General features: G+C 38.0%; 2 protein-coding genes across 3 annotated transcripts in view; one reads left to right on the forward strand and one right to left on the reverse strand.

Moving 5' to 3' along the window:
- The window catches only part of ipo11 (importin 11), a 135,600-nt gene extending 131,807 nt beyond the window's left edge, over positions 1–3,793 (reverse strand). Inside the window, exon 1 of the mRNA XM_026188417.1 lies at positions 3,657–3,793. The gene's annotated coding sequence lies outside the window, so the exon portion shown is untranslated. The remainder of the gene's footprint in view (positions 1–3,656) is intronic.
- Positions 3,794–8,103: 4,310 nt separating this feature from the next.
- hsd17b3 (hydroxysteroid (17-beta) dehydrogenase 3) lies at positions 8,104–25,974 on the forward strand. Of its 2 annotated transcripts, XM_026186538.1 has the most exons (12): positions 9,496–10,947; positions 11,038–11,200; positions 20,959–21,005; positions 21,229–21,304; positions 21,416–21,523; positions 22,318–22,385; positions 22,881–22,925; positions 23,649–23,683; positions 23,819–23,900; positions 23,986–24,051; positions 24,186–24,335; positions 24,425–25,974. In XM_026186538.1, exons 4-12 carry the CDS (start codon positions 21,244–21,246, stop codon positions 24,530–24,532), a joined length of 723 nt encoding a protein of 240 aa, XP_026042323.1. In that variant the 5' UTR covers positions 9,496–10,947; positions 11,038–11,200; positions 20,959–21,005; positions 21,229–21,243; the 3' UTR covers positions 24,533–25,974. The 2 variants fall into 2 exon arrangements, with proteins under 2 accessions (XP_026042322.1, XP_026042323.1); XM_026186537.1 differs by lacking the exons at positions 9,496–10,947; positions 11,038–11,200 and adding an exon at positions 8,104–8,317.
- Positions 25,975–26,248: the final 274 nt, after the last annotated feature.

The raw sequence follows: 26,248 nt of genomic DNA on the forward strand, positions 1-26,248 counted from the left end.
GATGTGCTCTTGGAGTAATTGTGGTAGGCCGGTCACTCCTGGGAAGCTTCACCACTGTTCCAGGTTTTCTCCATTTGTGTATAATGGCTCTCACTTTGGTTCAATTGAGTCCCAAAGCCTTACAAATGGCTATATGTAACCCTTTCCGCCTCACAGATTTCAGTGACTTCGTTTCACAGGCGTTTCTTCAGATCGTGGCATGATGTGTTGCTTTTAGAGCTCTTTTAGCCTGTTTCACTTTGTCAGACAGATTCTATTTCAGTGATTTCTTGATTCAGCAGGTCTGCCAGTAATAATGCCCGAGTGTGTTTAGTAAAACTGAACTCAGCTTTCCAAAAAAATGTGGTCAAAGTTAATTCATGATCTAACAGGAGGGGCAATTACTTTTTTACAGGAACAGGTAGATTTTGATAACTTGCCTCCCTTAATCAGTGAAATCATCTTTTAAAAACTGGATTTTGTATTCATTGGGGTTATCTTCATCTAATACAAAAAAAATTGATGATCTGAAACATGCAAGTGTGTCAAATATGCAAAACACAGGGGAATCAGGAAGAGGGTAAACATTATTTTCACACCACTGTATGTAGACATAACACTGCTTTATCCCTTTAATTGGGTGCCTCTTTCGACATGAATGCTTCATAGGTCATAGTAAGTCGTTCAACAAAAATACCCTCCTCTGAAAATGGTCATGACAGACAGACCTGTAGCAATACTGGGGAACTATCACTCAAGGCCATGAAGGAAAAAAAAAAACACTAAGAAAGTCCGACTCATTGGAAGCAACAGAAATGAAGGTTGGTTCAAGAGTTTTAGACAGTACTGTATGTTTACTGCAGAAACTAAAGTTAAATAGTGATTAGTCAGTAAAATAAAATAAAAAAATATGATACAAAAAAATAAAAATGTGTTTTTGGTTTAATCTTCTCTTGTTTAAAGTTTAGTAGAGTTTAAATCCAGTCTAAAAGCTTTAAAAAAAAAAAAAACAGGGTGCAGCAACAGAAACTCAGCTGGTACCGAAATGACAATGAGTGTTATGTGGAGCATTCAAGCACTGAAATGCTTGCAAAGCAGAGGGAAAAAATTAGAAACTTGGATAAAATCCAGTTTTTGAAATGTTGTATAGAAGGGCGGATTTGGCAGAGAGCCTAGTCTTGGCTCCAGCAGTAGCAGCTAATAACGTTACACTCAACCCTCTGAGAAAAGCACAGGAGGACAGGCTCTGTCCCCAAACTCCTCCCCCATGCAAGACCAATACTGCTGAGGTTTGATCAAAAGGTAAATAAAGATGTTCCGCTCTCTGCAGTCAAATTTAACAACAAAACAATAAAATTATACTAAAATACAAAAAGGTTACATCCGTTGGACTTGGGGTTACCAAGGTAGCCCACACATAGTACCTAAGGTATACACCAAGTTTACCTTAAGTACTAAAAAACCATGTCGAGCACTGCTGAGCTGACCTGAGTAGGTACTAATGGAAGGGCTTTAAGTGAGCATGTAGTGGCAAATGAAATAAGCCTTTGGATGAACAATGACGGCATTGTGATTTTGCCAGGCAGTTCCTATTAAATACCATCTATTAAAAATGTTTATTTAGGTAATATATGCTTTAATATAATAACTTATTTTCCTATGGTTAGTGATGTTATAGGACAAATTTCTGGTGAGGAGGAATACATTATTAAAGCATTACTGAAACAAATTCTGATAACACAGAATCTGCAGATTGACTTCCATCAGTAGCATTATGAGTTTAAGTCGTGCTTATCTTTTCTGTAATGTAATAAAATATCATCCATTTAGAAAACTGACCTGTGTGAGCTGCCTGGTTTGCTAGGACATTGTCTACTGATATACTGATAATCTCACTGTCGTGGACGGCTGTTTTATACAAAGAAGGTTTACAGAGCAACATTTTAAACTATTTTAAAGTGATTTAAATATGGTTTCAGTGGCAATTTCCGGAGTGGAAACTGAATCTCAAGATAGTTTCAGGATTATCTAGCTTACTCTTGGTGGGTATTTTAGTTAAAGACATCATTAAAATGGTGGTAGTAAGTAGACCACTGTAATATACCAAAATTCTTTTTCATGACACATGCTTTAACTTTTACCAGAAAAAAAACCCACCACGGCCCAAAAAGAAACAAAGCACTTAAGACAGTTTTTTGTTTTCCCTACAGTGACATACAGTATGAGAATGTGCTCTGTTCTGATCACATACTGCTTTTTTTGTTTTACCACTGTAAGGGTCACAACCTTAAACTTGTTCATCCACAATCCAAATCTGCATAACTATTCACGGTCCTTGGTGAGTGTAATGAGACAAACCTGGGGCAAGTCTGACTGCAGGAGCAAGACCAATGTGTCAACCTCAAATTGCTATTTAGTAGCTCAAAAGGTAGCTACTTCAATAATCTCCAACAAAGCACAAAAGAGGGAAAGAAAGCTGTTCCCGCTGAAGATAGAAGAAACAAACTTGTTTTGCCACTTAAGACAGAAACAGGCCACTGAGTACAGCCAAGCTACAAAGGAAGATTATACCAGCACCTAATGATGTGTGACTCAAACAAATCACTCCAATTACCACTGTTGTAGCCCTCACTAGTTCACATGAAGAGCAAAAGATGGACGTAAAATTGCACGGTGGAAAAGCTGGGCGTTTCGCATTCTGTTAAAAAGCTCAACGCAGGAGAGATCATCCCACGCAGAAAATATTTTCTAGTTTTATTATCTGACGATGCTGTGCAGTTTCTGAAGCGTTACAAGGTTAAGATACTTTATTTACTGTTAAGCTAAAGTGTTATTTTATACTTTAAATCATATGCTGTGTCACTGGATTTAAGGCTGCTGGCACCTTCTTTCAGTAATCACTCTTGACAACAGCTAATTGGAAAATGATAGAAAATACCCCTTAATTTACATACATGAAATGCTACTACCTGAATATCGTGATATGATTTGGGGGTTATATCACCCACGCATAAATTGCCAACACATGAGGCTAATCCAGCGGTAGGCAGCTAAATATTGTTTTGCACTTGCCGTAGCTTCTGTCGCTAACACTAGCTTGCTGTCAAATGTTGGCTCGGTTGACAAGAAAGCTAGGGTGGCAACTGCAGGGGCTATCGGTACATTTACTGATTTACCTCCAACTAAAGCTACGGTAACACACGCCTGGACATTTTACACTATATATAGCTATATGTGTCTACAGGCCTTTAGTCAAAGCAAGGATTTGTTATGATTGTACAAACGCAGTCGCTAGCATGTCTACGCAGTGGGTTAGTTTGTTTCTGAAGCACAGAAGGAACCAAAACAAGCTCAGTGGCGTGGGGTAATAGTGGGGCAGAATTTTTAAACTAATGTGATTCACATTTGCCTTTTACTACTGCTGTAGGATTATATAGTCCAACTTGCTGTAGTCTTGCCCCAGTGCGCGTCATCTATAATCAAAATACCGCTCACTCACTAAAGAACCGGGGTGGGCAGAGTTCATAATCGTGCATATACCCCAAAACACCAAAGCTAACTTTAGGCTGACTAGCTAGCAAGCTTGAACTTATTCTATCCAAACCAACGTCCGTCAGTAGTATTTGTCCTGGCAACCAATTAAATATTTCTACAAAGACATATGAAGCTGGACTCACCTAAAAGAAAAGCAGTAGAAAACAGAATCTGTGCTTGTAACAGTGGCTGCTAAAGCGCTGCCAGTGGTAATGTAATGAGAGGTGGAAACACACGCTTGTAGGAATGGCGCGGGGAGAACAGCAGGCGCGTGTTGATGACGTAGGATCAGCGGCAGGCTGCTTCATCATGAGTAAAGAGAGCCAATCGCTGTTTAGTATACTGACACCAAAAAATCTGGCTGCTGAATTTTTGTATTTTGTTTGTTTTTGTAGGAAGTATTTTAAAGTTAATTCCGTCCTGAACTGGAAACCAGTGAAGTTACTTCAGTACTGGAGTAATATGTTCAAATTTCAATGTGCCTGTAAGGACTCTGGCCACTGTATTCTGAACAAGCTGAAGTAACCCTACTAATGATTTGGCAAACAGTAGTCTAGCCTGCTTGATATGAATGCATAGACCCATTTTTCAAAGTCAGTCTCAGAAATATATTTTCTAACTTTTCATACACTTGTTAAGTGGTAGAAAGCTGTTCTGGCGACCTTATTTGTATAATTATCCAAACTGAGTTCCAAAATAATGCCAAGGTTCCTGACTTGCTCACTGTGTTCAGAGAGAAGAAGATAAACATGGACGAAATTCTGTTTCTGACATTTTTGGTGCAATCACAAATATTTCTGTCTTGTCTCTGTTCAGTTCTGAAAAGTTTCTATACATCCATCAGTTAATGTTATCAGTGCAGCTTATTAAACTGTGAACAGTAGTTAGATGATTAAAGAAAAATAAAAAGCACAACTGTGTATCATCTGCATAAGAATAGTAGGACATATTATTATTCTTTTTGATAGTGCCAAGCACATAAAGGACATTTTAGTATCTTGTTTAATATTTGTCTATTTAAACTTGCATAGAGACCATGTATTATTCAGATATACAGTTTCATGATTACTTAATTTCCTGATTTACTTTAATTATCTTTTTTTTCCAGTTCAGTACATTAGTTCTAGTATGTTTCCAGGGTGGGCTTTCTCATTTCAGTTCAGTTTTTGTTTGTTTGTTTGTTTGTTTGTTTGTTTGTTTGTTTGTTTGTTTGTTTGTTTGTTTGTTTGTTTGTTTGTTTGTTTGTTTGTTTGTTTGTAAGTCCCAAAAAGTTGATTCTGTTCATCTGGACATAGCGTTTTCAGTGGGAAAAACATTCCATCGCTCATCCAAGTGACGTCTTCAGTCTTAGCGATTTCCCTACCAGGATGATTGAGCATGCATCAAGACGTTTGTTTGTAAGTTTCTTTTTTATATATAATTTGACAATATGGTCAGTTTTCAGGGGTGATGCAAACACAGCACTTTGTGAAGGTGGCTTTGTAATATAAAATTCAATAAATAGATCAGTGTGTCCTCTGATTTTAAGTGTCAACAGATTTGACTAAAACTAAAGACACAGGTATATATATTTCTTTTATTTTTGTGAGCAATATTGTTTTGTCTGTTTTTTTTATTTTGTTTAAATATCTATTTGTTTACATCTACTGTTTGTTAAGGTTTAATTAATTATTATAATCATGATACCTTCTGTACTGTTTGTCGTTCATTATGATTCCCCAGGATCTCAAGCTGTTTTCTCAGAAAAGGCCGGCTGTCCTATAAGGCTTGTGTTTATGTGATGCTGTTTCATTAAATAGCATGGCTAATTTCTTCACAATTTGGCCTCAGTCAGAAAACCAAAGAAAAACTTCATTTTGTATTTGCTGAAAAACTCTAAAGGGCTACGACTCATCATTTTCTCGGTGGAACAACGCACTTTTGGGTTGAGTTGTGCCAAAACTTGATTTCCAGCATTTTGCCAAAAAGTGATTGCCTGTATTTAAACTGCTATAAATAACTTTTTGGCCTATATGTCAATTGTGTCCAGTCCATCATGAATGATATCAAGTCATCTTGAGCCACAAACGACATTCCTATCACAAGGTGAAAGCCGCAATCACTTTTTTGCAAAGCGACTTTTATATATCCTTTATTTATCATGTTAAAAGGTCTCACTTACATTAAAAAATGTATTTTAAGAGTAATCTGGCCAAGAGAATAGCAGAAATTGCAACAAATATAACAATAGGTCTATAAGGATATTTTAAGTGGCCTTAAAGGGTTGGATTGGTTATAAAGTAGGTACAATAACACAAAGTCATCACTTGAAAAATGTTAATTTTGAAATTTTATATATAACCCCATTTGTAAATCATGCTCATAAAGTCTATTTCCCAATACAAGTAAAGACATTAACGTAAAAAAATTGAAAAGAAAAAAAGAAAAAAAAATAAACTGGAAAAAAGAAATTGAAAAACAATCACTTTTTTGCCTGAAGGGCCACTATGCACCGGCCGAACAAGCAGTGACAGCAGTCCATTGGTTCATTTTCATGACTGACACTGGATTGCCCAATCAAATCTCGTAACGTGACCGGCCCCTCCCATAGCTATGCTGTGTGCTCATGGATCAAATGGCGAGAAGGTGGAGCTGGAAAGCTGAGAGAAAATAGTAAAAACAAAAATAGATGCAATAAAATGTGCCAAACTAACAGACATGTTAGCTGTCGGGGCTGCTGCACCGTGAACAGTAGTACCAGCAACAAGTAGTAACCAGGCCTCACAGTCAGAGGAGCGTGCTGCTGCTAGCACCAGCTGAGGGGAACACACACATATATACATACCAAAAAATAATCCAAGTCCAGTCCTGTTGACATCTCTGATCCCTAAATGTGGCTTGTATTCAAGGAATTCTCTAATCTTGCACATGGCATGTGGTCATTCACTGGGGGGAAAGGCATAACCCAGAGTACACAGGATAGTTATCTGTAGAGTGTATCTGTAGAGTGTAGACGAGTTTATCTTCTCACATAATCTCGAACTGCTTGATTTAGATTTTCTTACCACTAGGTGGCAGAGATATTTCAAAGCAGATGTACAGGCACGCAGCCTTTAGGTTATCAGGTCAGAATCTTGACCAATGTATAAATGAAAACTGCTTATTTTAAAAACCTGGAAGTTATACAAGACAAAGTGGACCACATTTCTGTCAGTCTATCATCGGTGACACCAGAGATAAACAAATCATGCAATCACACATTTATGTTGGCTCCCAAGAGAGTATTCATTCCTCTCTGTGGTTTACCACACAATAAGTATTATGCATTTACTGATCACATCAAATAAATATAGTTTACCACATAAAGCAACCTACTCAGTGCAAGACACCAACTGACTAAATGTGCCCTATTTCAGTATTTCTCAAAATCAGAGTAACTTGATATTTGTGTGGAAAATGCTGGTCAAATAGCCTTTAATGTGTTCTGGGCAATAAGCAGACATATTACAGACATATCACTTAAGTATCTGAGAAAGTACAAGTACTGTGAGAAACTAGTTCGCCTTTTTGCACATAGCCCATTGTCAGGTGACATGCAGAACATGTTTTTCCACACAGTTATCTAACTGTAAATCATAGTGACACTAATCCCTATCAGTCTTCGTTTGAATTTCGGTGGCCATTTCACTGAAGGCTGTGTATTAACTGGGATAACTTACAATTATGGTACGCATGTCAAGAAAAAAGCTTTCTAGACATTATAACGACAAGAAAGATGATCACTTTTGACAAACAATGGATTTGTTGATACAAACAGAATAGAAGAGAAATATCCTTTATTGTCCCTCGTTGGGAAATTCACGTGTTACAGCAGCAAAGTGAAAGGCAGACAGAACTTGCAGATTCAAGTAAAGAATATCAAATAAAAAATGAGAAATGACAATTTTACAAATACTTGATCAGACATTGCAGCGCTAAAGGTGAGTGAGACTTTTTTTAAATGAAAATGAAGTCATAATGCAGCTGCTCAGAACACGATAAGATTTAATTACACACTTAGCACTCTTCCATACCTACCAGCCTAAGTTTGTGTGTGTGTGTGTGTGTGTGTGTGTGTGTGTGTGTGTGACTGTCTGCCTGTCTGTGTGTGTGTATATTGAGATGTTCTTTAACCCTTGTGTGGTGTTCGTATTTTTGTTACTCAGCCAGTGTTCATGGGTCTGGTGGACCCGCTAGAGTTTTGGCTTTCCAAATTAACACTATCAAACAATTTTATGTTAAATTACTCAACAGATGTTTACTTCATCCCAATTACAAGACATATGAACAGCAAACATGGTTAATTTTTTCCCTTTACCTTTGTTAGATCACATTTATGAATTAATGTGCTTCTCGTTTTTCTTTTATATAAAATGTTATAAATAAATCAGTTATAATCAAGTGGAGTGAGTGGAAAGACACAATACATTTACACGTGAAAAAATAATTAATTGTTTAATTTTTCTTTTGAAAAAAACTGAACACGGGTCTCACAGACCCGAACACCATACAAGGGTTAAATGGGAGGATCCTGTTCCTCGTTCCCTCTTTGTGTCAGTCTTTCCCGCTGAACAAAAATGTTTCTCTCACAGACTCACAGACACTTGACTCCTGAGCCTTCTGTACCAGAGAAGCATGGATTTCATGGAACTCTTTTTCATTTCTCTTGGTACTGGAGTTGTGGTGTACTATGGAGTGAGGCTACTGCTTTTCAGTAGGATGCTTTTTCCAAAACTGTGGTTTCCACTGCCAAAAACTTTCTTCACCTCAATGGGAGAGTGGGCAGGTGAGCAGCATGTTTATGCATGTCCACATGTATGCGTTTGTGCTGTGCGTGTCTGTGCCATGTGTAATGAATACCATACAATCTTCAGTAGGTCATACTATGATAAATAAATCCTGGAACTTCAGTAGGTTACGTAGTATCAAGCCAACATACCGTATTTCCCGGACTACAAAGCGCACCTAAATATTAGCCGCACAAGCTAAAATCAGGGGAAAATCCTGTTTTGTACATACATTAGCCGCACCTGACCAAAAGCCGCAGGTGTTTCAATGTTGACTTATCATATGTAAGAGAATATGCACAAAGGGAATTGTCAGGAAAGAGATGGCTGTTTGGAGACATCACTTTTATTAATATTTTGAAAAACAAGTTATGGGTACATATTTGCACATGTAGTACATAACAATAACCTACAGCACACCAGAAAAATAGATTCGGCCTACCTTTTAGGCTCAGGTGCAGTGACACAGCTTTAACAAGAAGAAAAGTCAGTCATTCACCACCATCTTTCTCTTCTTCCTACGCACTAAAACCACCAAAGTCCTCTCCTCCAGTGTCGGATACAAACAGGCTCATGATGGCTTCGTCATCCACTCTTCTTCTCTCCTTCGTTGTCACTTTCAAAACCAAAGAAATCCTTATTGTCAGTGTCAGAGTCGAACACCCTCAGAAGGGCCGTGGCGGTGTCCTCCTCTCCATCATGCAGCAGTCCAGCCCTTCAAAATCCGTTGGTGATCGTGGATGTTTTCACACTTTTCCACGCTGTCAGAATCCACCGGTGGAGTTGGGCATAACTTGCTTTTTGGGCATAACTTGCAAGTTTATCGCCGCTCATCATCCACGACTCCCGCTGAACGCGTAGCGCTACTTTGAAGTTTGTTTTTTCGCGCTACTTCGTACGCACTACGTTGCCTGGCGGACGGACATGTGACTAACATACCACTCTTGAACCCCGATCCTTCCGCCAGGCAACGTAGTGCCGTACAACAGCGGAACACACAAAACAAATCGTCTTACGATATGACAAAAATCACGGACAATCCATAGAAAAGCCGCACCTGACTAAAAGCCGCAGGGTTCAAAGCTTGTGCAAAAAGTAGCGGCTTATAGCCCGACATTTACGGTAGGTATCACGTTTTGTGATACAACACTACATTTATGTGTATACTGTATGTAATTAGAACTTTTAAATGACTACATTATTTGAATTAATTAATAAGCTAAAGTGTACATGGCAGAATCTGCAAGTGCCATGAACACTAAGCAGTGAAAGTGATTTAGTTGATCAACTTGTGTGTAAAAGTGCATTTAGTAGGTCACAATAGCGTGAGTCCCCTGCCCAAACTTGTTTTAACATTTCATCGTTACACAAGATTGCGCTTGTGCGCTGATATACCCAAAGGAGGCAAGTCCCGACGCTTAAAATACTTCTTTTTTTATATACTTGCAGGGCAGCTGATATATGTACAGAAAACACAATTCAAATTCAATATCAAAATGTATGGAACATCAAGCATAAACTGCATGTTTTTCACATAACATCCATTCTGAGATGAGCAAAATGATCCGCGTCATCAGTTGACATTGGAAAAAAGCTGCATAACGACAAGTCATACCTGTGTGACTAGTTTAACAGGAAGAACTTGGTATAGTACAGGGAGTCAGAAATATTCCTCTACCTTACCACACTATAGCCTACTCTTCCGAAAAATGTAAAGAAAACATAACAACTACATTTATTTTATACACAATTACATGTAGTGATAAGCTTACTGACAAAATGCACCATATTCCATTCATTTTCAAACTTGTAATAATTTAGATTGGCATGTAGTTGTGTAAAAAGGGCTGTTAAAGTGCAAATTATGATACGCAAATTATATATGCAAACTGTTTCTAATTAAGAATAGGAAAAACATTTTCAGATTTCAAGAACAGAGAAGTAAAGCCAAACCTTCGGGTTGAAAATGGCAAATTACTGTTGAAGGTTTGATTTAAACCAATCATGTTTTTCAGTGTTTTCCCAAAACATTTTACCCTGAAGTGTTTTTGTAGTGAGTGGATATACAGGATTAAGAATAATAAGCAGGAAGCTTTTACATTCGAAGTGGGTACAACAAATCTAACATAAACACTCCAAATGAAACTACAGAATAGAGTCAACTTAAAGGCGGCTGAGGAAATGAGCAAATACTTGCTCTCTTGTCAATCTCCTTGTGACATTCCTCTGCAGGTCCAGAAGCAGTTTCATTCACTCAAGAGGTTTGCTTTGGCATCTTCTGAAGGGGTTATTCTCTCACAGTGCTCAAAGAAGCCTAATAAAAACACTGGGCTGATCTTGCTTTTCTTCCCAAAGCCCACTTTCCTTCCCACTTTCATTCCAGAGGAATAACATCTGAACAGCACGGCTGCATAAATGACACCCCTCTCCAATTATTTCTCCCAATAATTGGAAAGCCCCATTTGTATCCCTCTTCAGACCTTTTAAACATTTTTAGTTTCAAGAAGCCTAAGCGGTGTTGTGCATGTGCATGGATCTATTGATAACAAAGAATAAGTTACTCAAATGGCAATGCCCCATTTTTTAGAAGCTCACAAATAATTAGGACAATTAACTATTTCACTATCAGGTGAGGCATTTTCTTTTTTTCTTTCATAATAATTAGGCAGATAAGAGATGTGGGCTTTTCAAATATAAGTGCTGTACTTGTATTTGGTAGCTGTCCACCAATAAGATGTCAGTGCAAGTGAAGGAGGGAATCACTAGGCTGAACAACCAAAACAAGCTTGCCAGAGAGACACTAAAAATGCAGGAGTAACCTAACCATCAGTTGTGAAGGCACTGGGCAGCTCAGCAGCACCCAAACACAACATCTAACCAAGGTAAGAACACTTTTAAGGTGGTATGTGAATCATCATCAAGAGGTACAATCAAGAGATGCTTTCATGAATGTAATTACAGAGGGTTTACACCGAGATGCAAATCACTGGTCATACACAGAAACAGTAAGGCCAAAAAACATCTAGCAGAGCCTGCAAACCAGATAGATCAGAATCAGAATCAGAATCAGAATGGGTTTATTGCCAGATGTTGAGGTTTACAACATTAGGAAATTGCTGCGGTGCTTCAGTGCAGACAATAAGAATTAAAGTGCTATGTAGAAAGAAAGATATGTGCATGAGATATACATGAGATATATACATGAGAATAAGAATTATGAGTGCTACGTAGAAAGATATATACATGAGTGCAGGTGGTGATCAGTGCCAAACATATATACATGAGAGTAAGAATTATGACTCAACTTAACTTGTACCAGAACGATAGCAAGGGAAACTGCTCGTGATTTGAAGCATACCGCCTTATCTGACAAAGATGGTAAATGGTAAATGGCCTGCATTTGTATAGCGCTTTACTCAGTCCCTAAGGACCCCAAAGCGCTTTACACTACATTCAGTCATCCACCCATTCACACACACATTCACACACTGGTGATGGTAAGCTACATTGTAGCCACAGCTGCCCTGGGGCGCACTGACAGAGGCGAGGCTGCCTGACACTGGCGCCACCGGGCCCTCTGACCAGGTAGGGGCATTATTACGACATGTGTGTGTATGGTTCTAATTGTGAGTGAATCACTATTGTTTACTGATAATGTGACTGATAAATGTAGAAGGATGAATTATTTAGTGTGCAGGGCTATACGCTCTGCTTAGATTCAGCCATGTGCTGCATAACCTATCAGGCAGTGCAAATAGATAATGACCCAAAGCATGTTGCAAAAGCAACCCAAGAGTTTCTCAAGCCAAAGTAATGGGATACTCTTCAATAGACAAATAATTCATTTGATATTAGTCAAATAGAGCATGTTTTTTAGTTACTGAAAATAAAATCTGAAGGTAGAGAGAAAAGCAAACCGAATGTAGTTGCAGTTAAGGCCTGAGCAAAGCATTAGCATCTGGTGATGTCCACAAGATTTCAATATAACTTAAAATGATCTTAGTTTGTCCAGCTTTTTGAGTTTCTAAACACAGGGAACTATGCACAATGACGACTGTGATTCCTAAAAGTTAAACCACTTGAATTAAAGTTGAAATTCTGCCCTTAAATCACATTTATGTTATTTGATTTAATATCCGCTGCGCTGGTGGACAGAGGCAACATTGCAAACACTGTGTCTAAACATTGTGTCATCCTTCAGTATTTATTTACTCAAATGGTAAATGGTAAATGGCCTGTATTTGTATAGCGCTTTACACATCCAGTCACCCACCCATTCACACACACATTCACACACTGGTGATGGCAAGCTACTCAACTCTTACAATAGAGTACAATGAACTCGCTGTGACATATTAAAGTGAAGTAACTGTGGCGAGCTTTGTGAGATCACACAGTTTTTGTATAAAGTGGACAAATATGGCACTTAGAAACACTGTTAACAATGGGGACAAATAGACTTTCTATTCCCTTGTTGCCCTTGTTGAGTGCATAGGCTCAACATTAATTTAATATTGGAAAATGTCTTAAGTTGGCTTCCAGTTTTACTATCCTGCTGGCTTTTAAATGACAGTCTTTCTTGCTGCATCACTCTCACACAACAGCACATTTGTCTTTGAAGAGAAGCCTCCACAGGCTGCTGCAGTTCACAGAGCTCATTTGCATAAAGGAAAATGTCACAGTCATGTCTGGTTTCAAATTATTTTGGGTATGTTGATTTTATTCAGTTTGTCACAGAGGAATCCAATTTTTTTTTATAACCAAATGTTATATAACTACATAATGCTGTGTTTCTTCACTCTCAGAAAAATAATGGTTCTTAAATGGTTCTTTTTAAAGACTCTATGGTTCTTCAAAGAACATTACCAGCTAAGGACCCTTTTAATTTATGAAAATGTTGTTTCATATTTTTCATTAAATATCACAAATAGATTTTAAATATATTGTAGTGGGCTAGGGGAAAGGGCCGCTGGCTAGAGGACAACTTAGAACACGTATATCTGATGTTAACGTGTTCTAAGTTGTATTGTTGTAATGGCAGTTACAGTTATCAGATGTTGATTTGCCATTTTTGTGTAAAATTACAGCTGCTGTGTTTTCTGTGTTTGGTGTAGCCAGCGGAGCACCGTGAGTTAGACTGCTGTGTCCGTTTACCACCTCTCACTGCTGTGGTGTATGACGGAGTGATCCTAATTAAAGGCTGTGCTCGATGTAGTTTAGCATTACAGCTAATGCAGGAATAGCAAGTTGAATACAGAAGTCTTCGTCTACATGTCTGAGCTTGCCACAATATTGTTTTGTTTAAGTTATTTGAAGGAAATGACACAGAAGAGTGATTTTCCTGTGACTGGCTCAGGTTTGAGTAACAGTGGAAATCATGAATTACAGATGCTGCAATCTGCAAAAAGGTGGACTATATTTAAATTGTGAAGGGACAAGAAGTTGTTCTTGGGTTAGACATCTTTAATAATCTATTGAAGTAATACACTAAAGGACCAGGGGTGAAGCTCTAGTGTAGCTGTCTGTCATTTTTGTTGCAGTACATGTCATTTAGAAGCTTTCTCTTGAAATATTATGGTGCTGACCAGCAAAGGGTAGCTGAGATGTTATTCTTTCCTCATGACTTCCAGCCCTTCCAGTGCTGCAGTGTCAACAGAGGCGTTTAATCCTCTCATTGTGTTATGGGCGTGCAAAAGGACATCCTTTGAGCTGAACATTTCTGCACAGGAAGGCCGATAAATGTCCAGCTCCAAGTTGGCTCATTTAGAAGAAACATGCTCATTCTAAATGTGCGACTGTTTTTATGGTCTGAAAAACAAAGTGTTTCCCCAAGCGAAAATTGTTTTTATGGATGAAATACTACAAAGAATTTCTCAGAATCAACTGAACCCGTTCAGTTCATGTTGATAGTACAGATATAGACATACATCAACAAATCAAGAAAACAAGTGATCTGCTCTGCTAGTTTGCCAAAAAATATTAAAATTCATCAGACAACTGTAGTAAGCAGTGTTGGTCAAGTTACTTGAAAAAAGTAATCAGTAACTAATTACTGATTACTTCCCTAAAAAAAGTAATCCAATTGCTTTACTGATTACTTATTTTCAAAAGTAATTAATTACTTAGTTACTTTTTAAAAACACGATTTACAACCTGAGTAGGTGATAAAGCGATAGATCTTTCAGCCCAATTCTACTTTTTCTGCATAATCCATCATACAAAATGTAATCAAATGGAAAAGTCCCTTTTTAAAACTTGTTTTATTAGTTTTAACCTTTTAACTTTATGCATCATGCAAAAATTTAATTATATGCAACATTCTCGGACTGGAAGAAATTTGTTTAACATTTAAACCTATTTTCTGCACATTCCAGCACATAAAATATATTTTTTTGTGTGTGTTTACACTCTTTCAAATAGATGCAAGTAAAACACAGCAGAAAATAAATAACATCAAAGACTAGGGTCCTGTTGCTCTATTTTCACTTGTAAAGCAGGAGTGGCGTAAGTGGAGGTTTACCCGGTCACTGGAAAAATCCGCGAGTTTCTCTGTGAGTTTCCCATTACGTCATAGCACACTCGGCGCTTGCTTGGAAGTTTAGGGGTTTTTTTTCGCTGTAAAAAGAAGTTTTCTTCCCACGCACAACGGACACTAATGTTTTTGTCACTTTTTATGGAATCAAACTCAAAGTAAGGTCAGTATTTCCACGCTTTAAATGCTGCACGCTCATACTCTCTCCCGCACTCATATGATCCATTGTTGATCTGCACACAGCTGTTGTCACGGTCATGAGATATTCTCGCAAAAAAATCACGGTTTTAGTAACGCAGTTACGCAACGTTCCTACGGGAAAGTAACAGTAATCTAATTACGGTTTTTGCAATAGTAATCCCTTACTTTACTCGTTACCTGAAAAAAGTAATCAGATTACAGTAACGCGCTACAAGTAACGCGTTACTGCCCATCTCTGGTAGTAAGTCAGCTTATGAACGTAAATGACAACTTTGCACAAATATTACAAATACTATACTATATATAGTATATATGTACTATATACTATATACTATATTCCTTAGTGGAACAATTTCCCTACAGTGCAGCTTACTTGCAGCAGCTGTCTGACAAGTCCTTTGCTGTTGCGTCAGTAAAAACATCTGGTGTAGATACTCTGCCAAATCAAGCATGGGGAGCTACTTGCTATGGCGACCCCTTGTGAATGAGCTGAAAAAAACCTTCCCTAATCCATCCATCCATCCGAGATGGCTTTCTTTGTTTTTCTTTTAATTTTAAGAAGCATCAGTGCAGAATAGTTTTGTGGAGGTTCTGCATAAAAATATGCTGAAATAATTTATTGCATCTTGTAATGTCTTGATGCATCCAGGTAAGGAAATTCCAAAAAGTTGATTCTGTTCATCTGGACATAGCGTTTTCAGTGTTATTTCTTCAGTATCAGCTGACTGCAATTTTTTCCACCCTTATAAACAGTACATTTGCGTAATGACTATAACTGTCGTGGTCCTGGGTCATTTTGACCCAGCGCCCCCCTTTTTCTTTTTTTTTCGGTTTTAAGTTCATTTGTTACTCTAAGGAGTTAGTCTATGGGTCCTTAGTTGTTCAGTTTGGATTTCCCCTCGTGTCTTTACCCCCTTTGTCCCCCTCTGTGTACTGGAGTTCTGGTGCCTTGTTTTCCCCTCCTTGTGTTCTATTCCATGTTTCCCCAGGCCGTCATGTCTGTGCTCTCCCTCGTGCTCCTCAGTGTTCTCTCTTACCCCCAGTCTGCGTCTCTGTGTATTTCCTGTTTTATTGTGAAGGTCCGTGTCTTATGTCAGTGTGTTCAGCTCACGTTTCCCCTGTCTCATCAGGTCAATTAGGTTCAGCCCTCCTGTTTGCCATTCTGCATTTTCCTCTGTGTGTATTTATAGTGTGTGCTCATCGCTGGTTTGTCTGTGTTACCTCCACGTGTCATCCCGTGTTCCACCACAGATGTTTTCCTCTGAGTTATGGTTTCATATTTGTTTAGGTTTGTTCTTAGTTTCCGTCCATCCCATCTCTGTTCTGTCTGTATTATCACCTCATGTAAATAAAGCCCACTCATTGCATCGTCAGTGCCTGCGATTGGGTCCTTTTCCCTTCAACCCCACACAACTCCCACTGCAGCAGTGACATAAACTAGCACTACTGGTGAACAATGGCCTGTGCAGTCAGTTTCTTGATCATTAATATGCAAATTTTTACAACCAATGATCAACAACTACTGATCAAAGACCACTGATCAATGGTCATGAGTGCCATTCACAGAGCATTGTGAGATGGGGAAAGATGTACCCTTAGGCCCGCTCCTCAATTCAGAAGGTGTGAATAGACTGTGGAGTCCTGGCCTGACAAGTTAGCTCTTCTGTGGTACATAGGACCATTGATCAATCATTGCTGATCAATGGTCATTACAATTTGCATCTTAATGATCAAGAAACTGATCTCACAGCCCATTTTTCGCCAGTAGTGCTAGTTTAAGCCATTACGCAAATGTGCTGTTTATAAGGTTGGAAAAATTTGCAGGCAGTTGAGACCAAAGAACTCACACTGAAAATACTACGTCCAGATGAAGAGAATCAACTTTTTGGGTACATCTTGTAATGTTTCTTCTTTAAAAATCATGATACAGGACAATCTGTGTTTCACATAGTTTATGTTTTCATAGGGATTATTCAAATGGTTCCTGTCCATTGGCAAGTATTTTAAATAAATGCTCTCCTTTCACCTCCACTGTATTTTGGTGGATGCAAAAATTGTAAAAAAAAAACCCCAAAAAAACAAAAACATACATAGTGTATTTCAGGTTTGTTGCAATTGAATTAAAAAATATTTGAGTAATCAAGGAATATTGAAATACCAGATTTGAGGTTAGTCTAGATAAAGTTTGTGTAAACTTAAATAACAGTAACTCAGTTTCTGCAGACAAAATAAAAGGACATTGACTAAGGCAGCCTATTTTTGCCACTCTACCAAGGGAACAATATAACACTATTTTTATTCTTTTGTGTTATAGCATTATAAAATCTTGTTACTATGTGAAAAGTTAATTGTTCTAATTTGCAGTTATAGTAAGAAAGAGAGCGCATGTTTCTAATATAGTGGCTTTTCTTCAATGACTCACCATTAAATCCAGAATCGAATTGAAATTTTTATGTACTCCTCACATACAAGGTCTTGAATAATCAGGCCCCATCTTATCTTAATGACCTTATAGTACCATATCACCCCCATTACAGCATTTTGCTCTAGGACTGCGGGCTTGCTTGTGGTTCCTAGAGTATTCAAAAGTAGAATGGGAGGCAGAGCCTTCAGCTTTCAAGTCCGTCTTCTGTGGAACCAGCTTCGAGTTTGAATTTAGGGGACAGACAGCCTCTGTACTTTTAAGATTAGGCTTAAGACGTTCCTTTTTTGATAAAGCATATAGTTAGGACTGGATCAGGTGACCCTGAATCCTCTGTTAGTTATGCTGCAATAGATCTAGGCCGCTGCGGGATTCCCATGATGCATTGTTTCTTCTTCAGTCACATTTTTAAATTTACTATGTGTTTATACACCCCTCTGTATTAATTATTAGTTATTATTATTATTCTCTGACTCTCTTCAACAGCATGTCTTTGTCCTGTCTTTGGCTGCCCCTCCCTTAGCCTGGTTCTGTTGGAGGTTTCTTCCTGTTAAAAGGGAGTTTTTCCTTCCCACTGTCGCCAAAATGCCTGCTCGTAAGGGGTCATATGATTTCGTATGAATATTGGGGTTTTCTCTGTTTTCTTTACAATATAAAGTGCCTTTATATTGTTGAGATTTGGCGCTATATGAATAATATTGTCTCCTGGGTGAGGTGTTCCGGGCATGTCCCATCGGGGGCAGGCCCTGAAGCAGACACAGGACACGCTGGAGAGATTACAGTGGCTTGCAAAAGTATTCGGCCCCCTTGAACTTTCCCACATGTTGTCACATTACAGCTACAAACATGAATCAATTTTATTGGAATTCCACGTGAAAGACCAACACAAAGTGCTGTACACGTGAGAAGTGGAACAAAACTCATACATGATTCCAAACATTTTTTTTACAAATAAATAACTGAAAAGTGGGGTGTGCGTAATTATTCAGCCCCCTTTGGTCTGAGTGCAGTCACTTGAACATCCCACAGAGCACTGTTCAAGCGATCATTCAGAAATGGAAGGAGTATGGCACAACTGTAAACCTACCAAGACAAGGCCGTCCACCTAAACTAACAGGCCGAACAAGGAGGGCGCTGATCAGAAATGCAGCCAAGAGGCCCATGGTGACTCTGGACGAGCTGCAGAGATCTATAGCTCAGGTGGGGGAATTTGTCTGTCAAATATGGTGGTGGCAGCATCATGCTCTGGGGGTGCTTCTCTTCAGCAGGAACAGGGAAGCTGGTCAGAGTTGATGGGAAGATGGATGGAGCCAAATACAGAGCAATCTTGGAAGAAAACCTCTTGGAGTCTGCAAAATACTTGAGACTGGGGCGGAGGTTCACCTTCCATTAGGACAACGACCCTAAACGTAAAGCCAGGGCAACAATGGAATGGTTTAAAACAAAACATATCCATGTGTTAGAATGGCCCAGTCAAAGTCCAGATCTAAATCCAATCGAGAATCTGTGACAAGATCTGAAAACTGCTGTTCACAAACACTGTCCATCTAATCTGACTGAGCTGGAGCTGTTTTGCAAAGAAGAATGGGCAAGGATTTCAGTCTCTAGATGTGCAAAGCTGGTAGAGACATACCCTAAAACACTGGCAGCTGTAATTGCAGCAAAAGGTGTCTCTACAAAGTATTGACTCAGGGGGCTGAATAATTACGCACACCCCACTTTTCAGTTATTTATGTGTAAAAAAAAAAAAATGTTTGGAATCATGTATGATTTTCGTTCCACTTCTCACGTGTACACCGCTTTGTATCGGTCTTTCACGTGGAATTCCAATAAGATTGATTCATGTTTGTGGCTGTAATGTGACAACATGTGGAAAAGTTCAAGGGGGCCGAATACTTTTGCAAGCCACTGACTGAATACCTGTTAGGACCATTTGCCTGAGCATTTATAGTTTTCTTTCCAGATAATCACTAAATGGATTTTGTGCTTGTGTGTGCTTAGTTTATAAAGCGGATGTGTTTACTAATGTTAGAGTAATAATCCTTATCTTCTCCTGGGGCATAGTGCAGATGATCACAGTTTTAGTGCCTCTCCCTTTAAGAACGCACTCTTTTCGAGTTTTTTTTGTTTTGTACTGATTGCTCCATGCAAACATTGAGAATCACACACAACTCACTTTGAACTTACCATAAGTGGGCTGGTACAAAGAAACTCCCATTTCTGTCAGTCGAAGGAAGTTTAACAACAGAAATTTGTATTATAGATGAATATAAAAAAAAAGTGGATTTTCTTTCTGTCATCTAATTGTTTATTTAATTATTTGGTGCAGGATGAATAGACATGAGGGACGTCTTTATCAACAGGAAACATTATAAAACTTATTTGAAAAAACTAAAACTAAAATTTCCAATGCTATCCAGTGGGCCAAATTGCAGTTTTTGCTGGGCCAATTCTGGTCCTCAGGCCTTGTGTTTGACTCTCCTGGCTTAGAGCATTTAGAGCAGTCTGAAACTTGAGCTTTTGGTTCACTGCGGTAACTTTTACTTATGTTGACTATATTATTTAAAACTTTGATCATGTTTAACACGAGCACCATATATTAAAATCAAAACGTCCACTTCTCATCACATAACCTCACCGCACATGCTCAGTTTGGTTATTTTCACTGTTTCATTGTCTTGAATGTAGTTCTTAAGTTGATATAATTAGGTTGTTTGTTTGTTTGTTTGTTTGTTTTTTATAGTTCAGTATGTATATCTACATGTTAAAGCCCTATTTGAACATACTGCTGCCTGTTTGTGTATACTGTGGTTTTCACTAAAGAAGAAATATAAATGACAAAACTTAGCGGATTGCATTTCATAAAACGGAGGCTCAATGTGAGGTTTCTTTGTCATTTGATACTTTCCTAATTAAGTAGTAAAAGTGTGAATTCAATTTATTTGTTCAGCTGAACAAATTAAAACGGAGGCTTAATTTCAGTTCCTGTTTCAGTAGTTAATAGGCAGTGTCACATTACTCATTTCCCCCCTGTGCTAACAACACTTCAAACCATGGGATCTTTTTAATGTTTTAATGGCTTTACACAATTTTCTCAGTGCTGTAAAACATAATTAGATATGAATTCTCATTTAGGTCTGAAAACGGTGATGAAAACAGCCTGTGGTCTTTGTAATAAGGGCCAGGAGGAAATGGGAGAGCAGTGAACACTCAGAAACAAGCTGTTCCTATCAGTTCTTTATCACACCAGGGGAACATGCTGTTTTAGCACAGTTTGTACAAACAGAATGGAGTGAGGATTAAACTAATGTAAACAAATAATAAAACAATCCTGGGATTTGGCTGAAAGCAGAGGAAGATGGGTAAGGCAGTGCATTACTGTACTGTTCTGTGCAGTACAGTGCCTCTAGTGGTCAGAATGGAAACTGCAGGAGATTTGATGAGGGATTCATTTGTAATTTTCAGTCTCTCCATCCTCCTTTCAGTGGTGACTGGTTCTTCAGAGGGAATAGGAAGAGCATATGCATTTGCAGTAAGTGACTGTTTAAATAACTCTGCTTGTGTTCTCATAAAACAAAACGAATACACATACTGTACATAATATCTTTTTATATTTTAGCAAATACTTATATGTATAATAATTTGAAATGAGCACACCATAGTTAAACTACTGTTCCTTTGAGGCACACTTGCTACTTTTTGCTGTGTAACTGTGTTTTCATATGTACTTTTCCACTATCGCTATTGCATCTCAGCTAGCTCAGCGGGGAATGAACATTGTAGTCATGAGCAGAACCAAAACAAAACTGGATCAAGTGGCTAAAGAGATAGGTATCTATGTGCATGTTTTATTTTCTTTGCTTCCTAAAATGTATGATATCTGCTAATATGCTGTTGATCCAGGCAAACGGTGCACAATATTTGTCTTTTCATTGTTCACAGGAGAAGCCACAGGGCAGAGGGTGAAAGTGATAGCAACAGATTTTACCAAAGAAAATATCTTTAGTGAAATTGAAGAGCAACTGAAGGACCTCAACATAGGAGTTTTAGGTGAGCTTTTATTTGTGCCTCCATACAAAATCCAGTTCCAAAAAAGATGGCATGCTGCGTAAATAGAAACACAATCCAATGATTTGCAAATCTCATGAGCCCATATTTTATTTACAACAAAACATCTTCATTTTTAAACACCATTTTAAGAAAAACATTAGCTTTTAAGCACTAAGCTGGGGCAGAGCCATGTTTACTGCAATGTAGCAGCCCCTCTTCTTTTAAGAACAATTTGTAAATCTGCTGATTTTACAGACTGTGGAATTTTGGGAGATGAATGTTGTTCCATGTTTTGTCCGATATAGGATTCTAGCTGCTCAACAGCCCTGGATCTCCTTTGTCATACTTCTTTGGTGAAAGTTATGGAAGATCGGCAGGCCTGTCAGCACCCAGACAATGCAGTTGTAGTTGATGCAGAATCGAGTTGATCAATATTTTGCTGGAACATGCAAAGATTTCCCCCAAAAAAGACAACCAACCTGTTACCGATCAATCTAATCAGCCGCAAAACATTCCTCCAGTTGTTTCTTTTTAGTATCATTTACTTTTCCAGCCTTTTGCTGCCACCATTCCAACATTTTTGAGACATGTCATTCACAGTGAGCTAACACTATTCATGAAATGGTCATTTTAAACATTCAACATATTCAACAACTGTAAATGAAACACAAATTTATAAAAATTTGCAAATCAACACAGGCACTTTGTGTTTAGAGACAAAAAAAAATGGGGAAAAAACCCTAATTATTTAAGAAAATAATATCAGTTATTTTCCGCGCTTTTTTCTACCCCAGTCAACAATGTAGGAACGCTGCCTTGCTTCATTCCCTACAGATTCCTTGAGAATGATGAGCTGGACAAGGTCAGTAGTACCTCAGCAGCTTATACTTAAAGGTGTTTAGTTTTTTGTGTATATGTTTATATTTGTTGTTCCTTATTAAAACCCATTGATGATTAGGCTCTAAAAAAATCATCCATGCTCACCTGCTAGCTGTGATTTCTGTATGACTCTCTTTATGGCTTTGGCAGATATAATAGCATCACCTGCATATGTGTGCAAATGTATAATAAACAGATCCAGGACCTTGTGCACGACTCCATGTACAATAAGTAAAAACAAAAAAAGAAAATACCACTACAACATTATGACTAACTATAGATTGTTTGGATTGACCCCATTTGCATAATTATTACTTTTATTGGTAGTAAGTTTGACAGCAGATAGCATCCTGATGTTGAACCTCAGAGGGTTCAGTTTATAATAACATGTTTTTAGAAGAGCATTTTAGCTCCAAATACATTTCTTTAGATATAAATAAAGAAATTATCTGAGACCCATGTTCATCTATGTTTTCAGACAATTACCAAAGTGATAAACTGCAATGTGAAGACGATGGCCAAGGTAAGATCATAGTTTTATTGTTACTACAAAACAATGAATTTAAAGTCATATTGATTGTTTATTGATGAAGACAGTATATAATCATCAGTATAATCTGAGAGGGTTTGCCAGTAAAGGAAGCGCACGTAAAGGATTTTGTAGAGCAGGGTTGTCAAAGTGGCACATACAGCCCACTATGATCTTAAGTGGGCCAGATCAATGAACTTCCCCTTTCTGTCATTTTAAAGAAGTTTAAAACAGATTCCTGAGATATGGAAGTATGATTTCAGCAGTATGTCTCAGTTTTCTACATAAAAACGACATAAAGTAATAAATTAAATTACAGACAAAGTTTCGGTAGCTTCACCCAGACTGTCCTGTAATTATAAAGCACAAAGTTTTTGTTAATTTGCAAAAAATGTTCTTTGTTTATTATCTTTTTTTTACTGTGCACCCAAACATTTTTTTTATAGTTAATAGTGAATGAACGGGGACTTTTCTGTTATTTACATACTTTTGTATAGAGTTAAAATATAGTTAAAACTCCACATTTTATGCCATCCTTTACATTTTCTAAAGCTGTCCAGTGGTCGGATTGGAGTCTTTGCCGGCCCAGTTCTGGTCCCCGGGCATTTTGTTTGACACCCCTGTTTTTTAAGGATTATTTGTATTGTTCTAAAACAAGTTAATGCTTTTCATTGCTTCATATGACTCAAGTCTGAACTTATTTTCTTTTGTTTCCAGATGTGCAAAATTATTCTCCCAGGCATGGCAAACAGGTTTCCTACCCATGTTTTCTTCATTAGATGTAATGTGTAAAGTGATGGATTATAACATGCTAATTAATACTGAGGTTGTGCTCATAAGTGTTGTTTAATTATTTATATCTGTTTGTATGTTTATTGTATTTATAGAGGGAAAGGGATGATATTGAATGTTTCTTCTGGAATTGCTTCTATCCCATGTCCCATGTACACCCTGTATGCTGCATCAAAGGCAAGTTTCACATCAGCGGCACACTTTTAAGTCTCTCTGCCCAGGCGACGTATGATCCTTCACATTTTAATTTGCGTTCTTATAGGTGTTTGTGGAAAGATTTTCTCAAGGTCTACAAGCTGAATACAAAGATAAGGGGATTATTATCCAGGTATTTTGATCCTCACTCAGACATCATCTCAAGTTTTATGAAACGAAAGCAATTATTTTCTTTAAACTAACTTTAAAGTCTTTTATTTCTTGTCCTCTTGTCCTAAATCTTTCCCTCTCATGCACTGTTTTCAGTCAGTGGCTCCATTCGGGGTATCCACTCGAATGGCTGGGTTCCAAAAAGCTAACATGATAACTTTTTCACCAGAAGACTTTGTAAAATATTCACTGCAGTACGTCAGCGCTGGAGACAAAACAAATGGAAGCATCTGTCATACAGTTCTGGTAAGACTTAGAGTCGCAAACATAATGCCAAAAACTGCCACCAAGAGACTGACCTGCAGTATTGTATGTGTGTGTGCATGTGTGTACAGGGCTGGTTGCTGCAGACTATTCCACTTAAGATTCTCTATGCAGAACCTATGATGCAAGGCTTACAAGACTACGCCAAGCAAAATCGAATGCAGGCTGGATTGGTCTAAATCAAAATCCATGTGTGACAGACATGCTGGTGTGCTTCAGATCATAAGTTCTTCTCCCCTTGCTTTTCTTTTTCCATCAACAGGTTAATCTTGGTTTCATCTGTCCGAAGACTGATATTTTTTTTTGTGGAGCTATGCAGGTTCGTTTAGATGCTTTCTGGGAAAGTCTAATCAGGTTTTCTTGTTCTTGACTGTAAACAGCGATTTGCATCTTGCTATAAACCCTCTGTATTTATGTTCATGAAGGCATGTCTTGATTGTAGACTTAGACGCACCTACCACCTTGAGAGTGTTCTCGACCTGGGTTGATGTTGAAAAGGTTTCTTTCTTCCTGTTTTTTGTTTAACCATCAAAATGATTCTGCCATCGCCTACTTTTGTAATCTTTGTGTGGTCTTTCAGGCATTTTGGTGTTCTTGAGCCGGTCAGTGTTTGGTCACTCCTGAAGTTTTTGCTATCTCTCGGATGATTTTGTTTGTTTTTTTTCAGTCTATGGCCTCCCTTACTTGTACTGACATCTTTGAAATTCCAGTGAACAGTTACTAAATCCACATTCAACACTCAGAATCCGCTTCAGAATAACACTGGAAACGGCCTCGCCTGCCCAATTAATTTTTACAGTTGACTGACAAAACTGGTTGTGTACTAAAAAAAAAAAGTTATAACATCTACACAGTTAATGCATTGCCTTTGTCAAACAGCCCCTGAATTAAAGGTGAAAGTCTGCACTTCCATCACATCTTAATTGTTTGATTTAAAATCCACTGTCATGGTGTATAGAGGCAAAATTGTCTCACTGTCCAAATACTTATGGAACTAACTGTATTAATATGAATGCAGTAGTACTGTCTGAACTGTTTCCATGTAAAACACACATGTCTATAAATTACATTCTTAATTTAATCTCCACGTCTTCATCTTATAGGGACTGATGCATGTTGTTTGTTCACTCAAATAAATGAAATATCACCATTGTTGGTTTTAAACAATATTGTTACTGAACAAATGGTGCTTTTCAAGTTTACTTGAGTAATTAGTGTTATTTCATGTAATACTGTGCACTCAAAAACAAGCTTTTCAATTTGCTTTAAAAAAAAAACCCTCAGGCCAAGTTATTCCACCCAAATGCAAAGTAACTGTTAACTTGCCAAAGCACTGCTTTTTGTTGTAATCAGACTATTACTTATTTATGAGTGTTCTTGTCAATAGAAAAATGATGTCGTGTTTCTCCTTCTTTGCACCTTCAGTTTTACGGTTCAGATATAAATCTCTTACTCCACACAGTTAATAATTCTGATGCAATTCAAGGTTAAAATTTACATAACTTTCTCATACGTGACTAAGCACTGATAGCAGTGACAAATGTGTGTGTGTGTGTGTCTACATATCTTGTAGAGATATGAGTAATAAAAATAATAATGACACCTTATCTGCTAAACGGAAGGACCTGTCTTGTTCCATTAATTCACTCCTACACATCCGTACGCGCGCACACACACACACACACACACACACACACACACACACACACACACACACACACACACACACACACACACACACACACACACACACACACACTTTTAACTGTCATTAGCATCCTCTATTCTCCTCTGAGATTAAGAAAACATTTGCTCGCGTGATGGGAAGACGCAATCATCTCAGAATCAGACTCTTTTCTAATCCACAGCAGGAGTTCAGGACAGAGACTTATCAG

This window comes from Astatotilapia calliptera, chromosome 12, assembly GCF_900246225.1.
Source record: "Astatotilapia calliptera chromosome 12, fAstCal1.2, whole genome shotgun sequence".
NCBI classification, from domain to species: domain Eukaryota; kingdom Metazoa; phylum Chordata; class Actinopteri; order Cichliformes; family Cichlidae; genus Astatotilapia; species Astatotilapia calliptera.

Coding starts and splice junctions, on each gene's coding strand:
- hsd17b3 (XM_026186537.1), top strand. CDS start 8,167: ATGGATTTCATGGAACTCTTTTTCATTTCTCTTGGTACTGGAGTTGTG. Junction 22,386..22,880: donor AGAATGATGAGCTGGACAAG/GTCAGTAGTACC, acceptor CTATGTTTTCAG/ACAATTACCAAAGTGATAAA. Junction 24,336..24,424: donor GCATCTGTCATACAGTTCTG/GTAAGACTTAGA, acceptor ATGTGTGTACAG/GGCTGGTTGCTGCAGACTAT.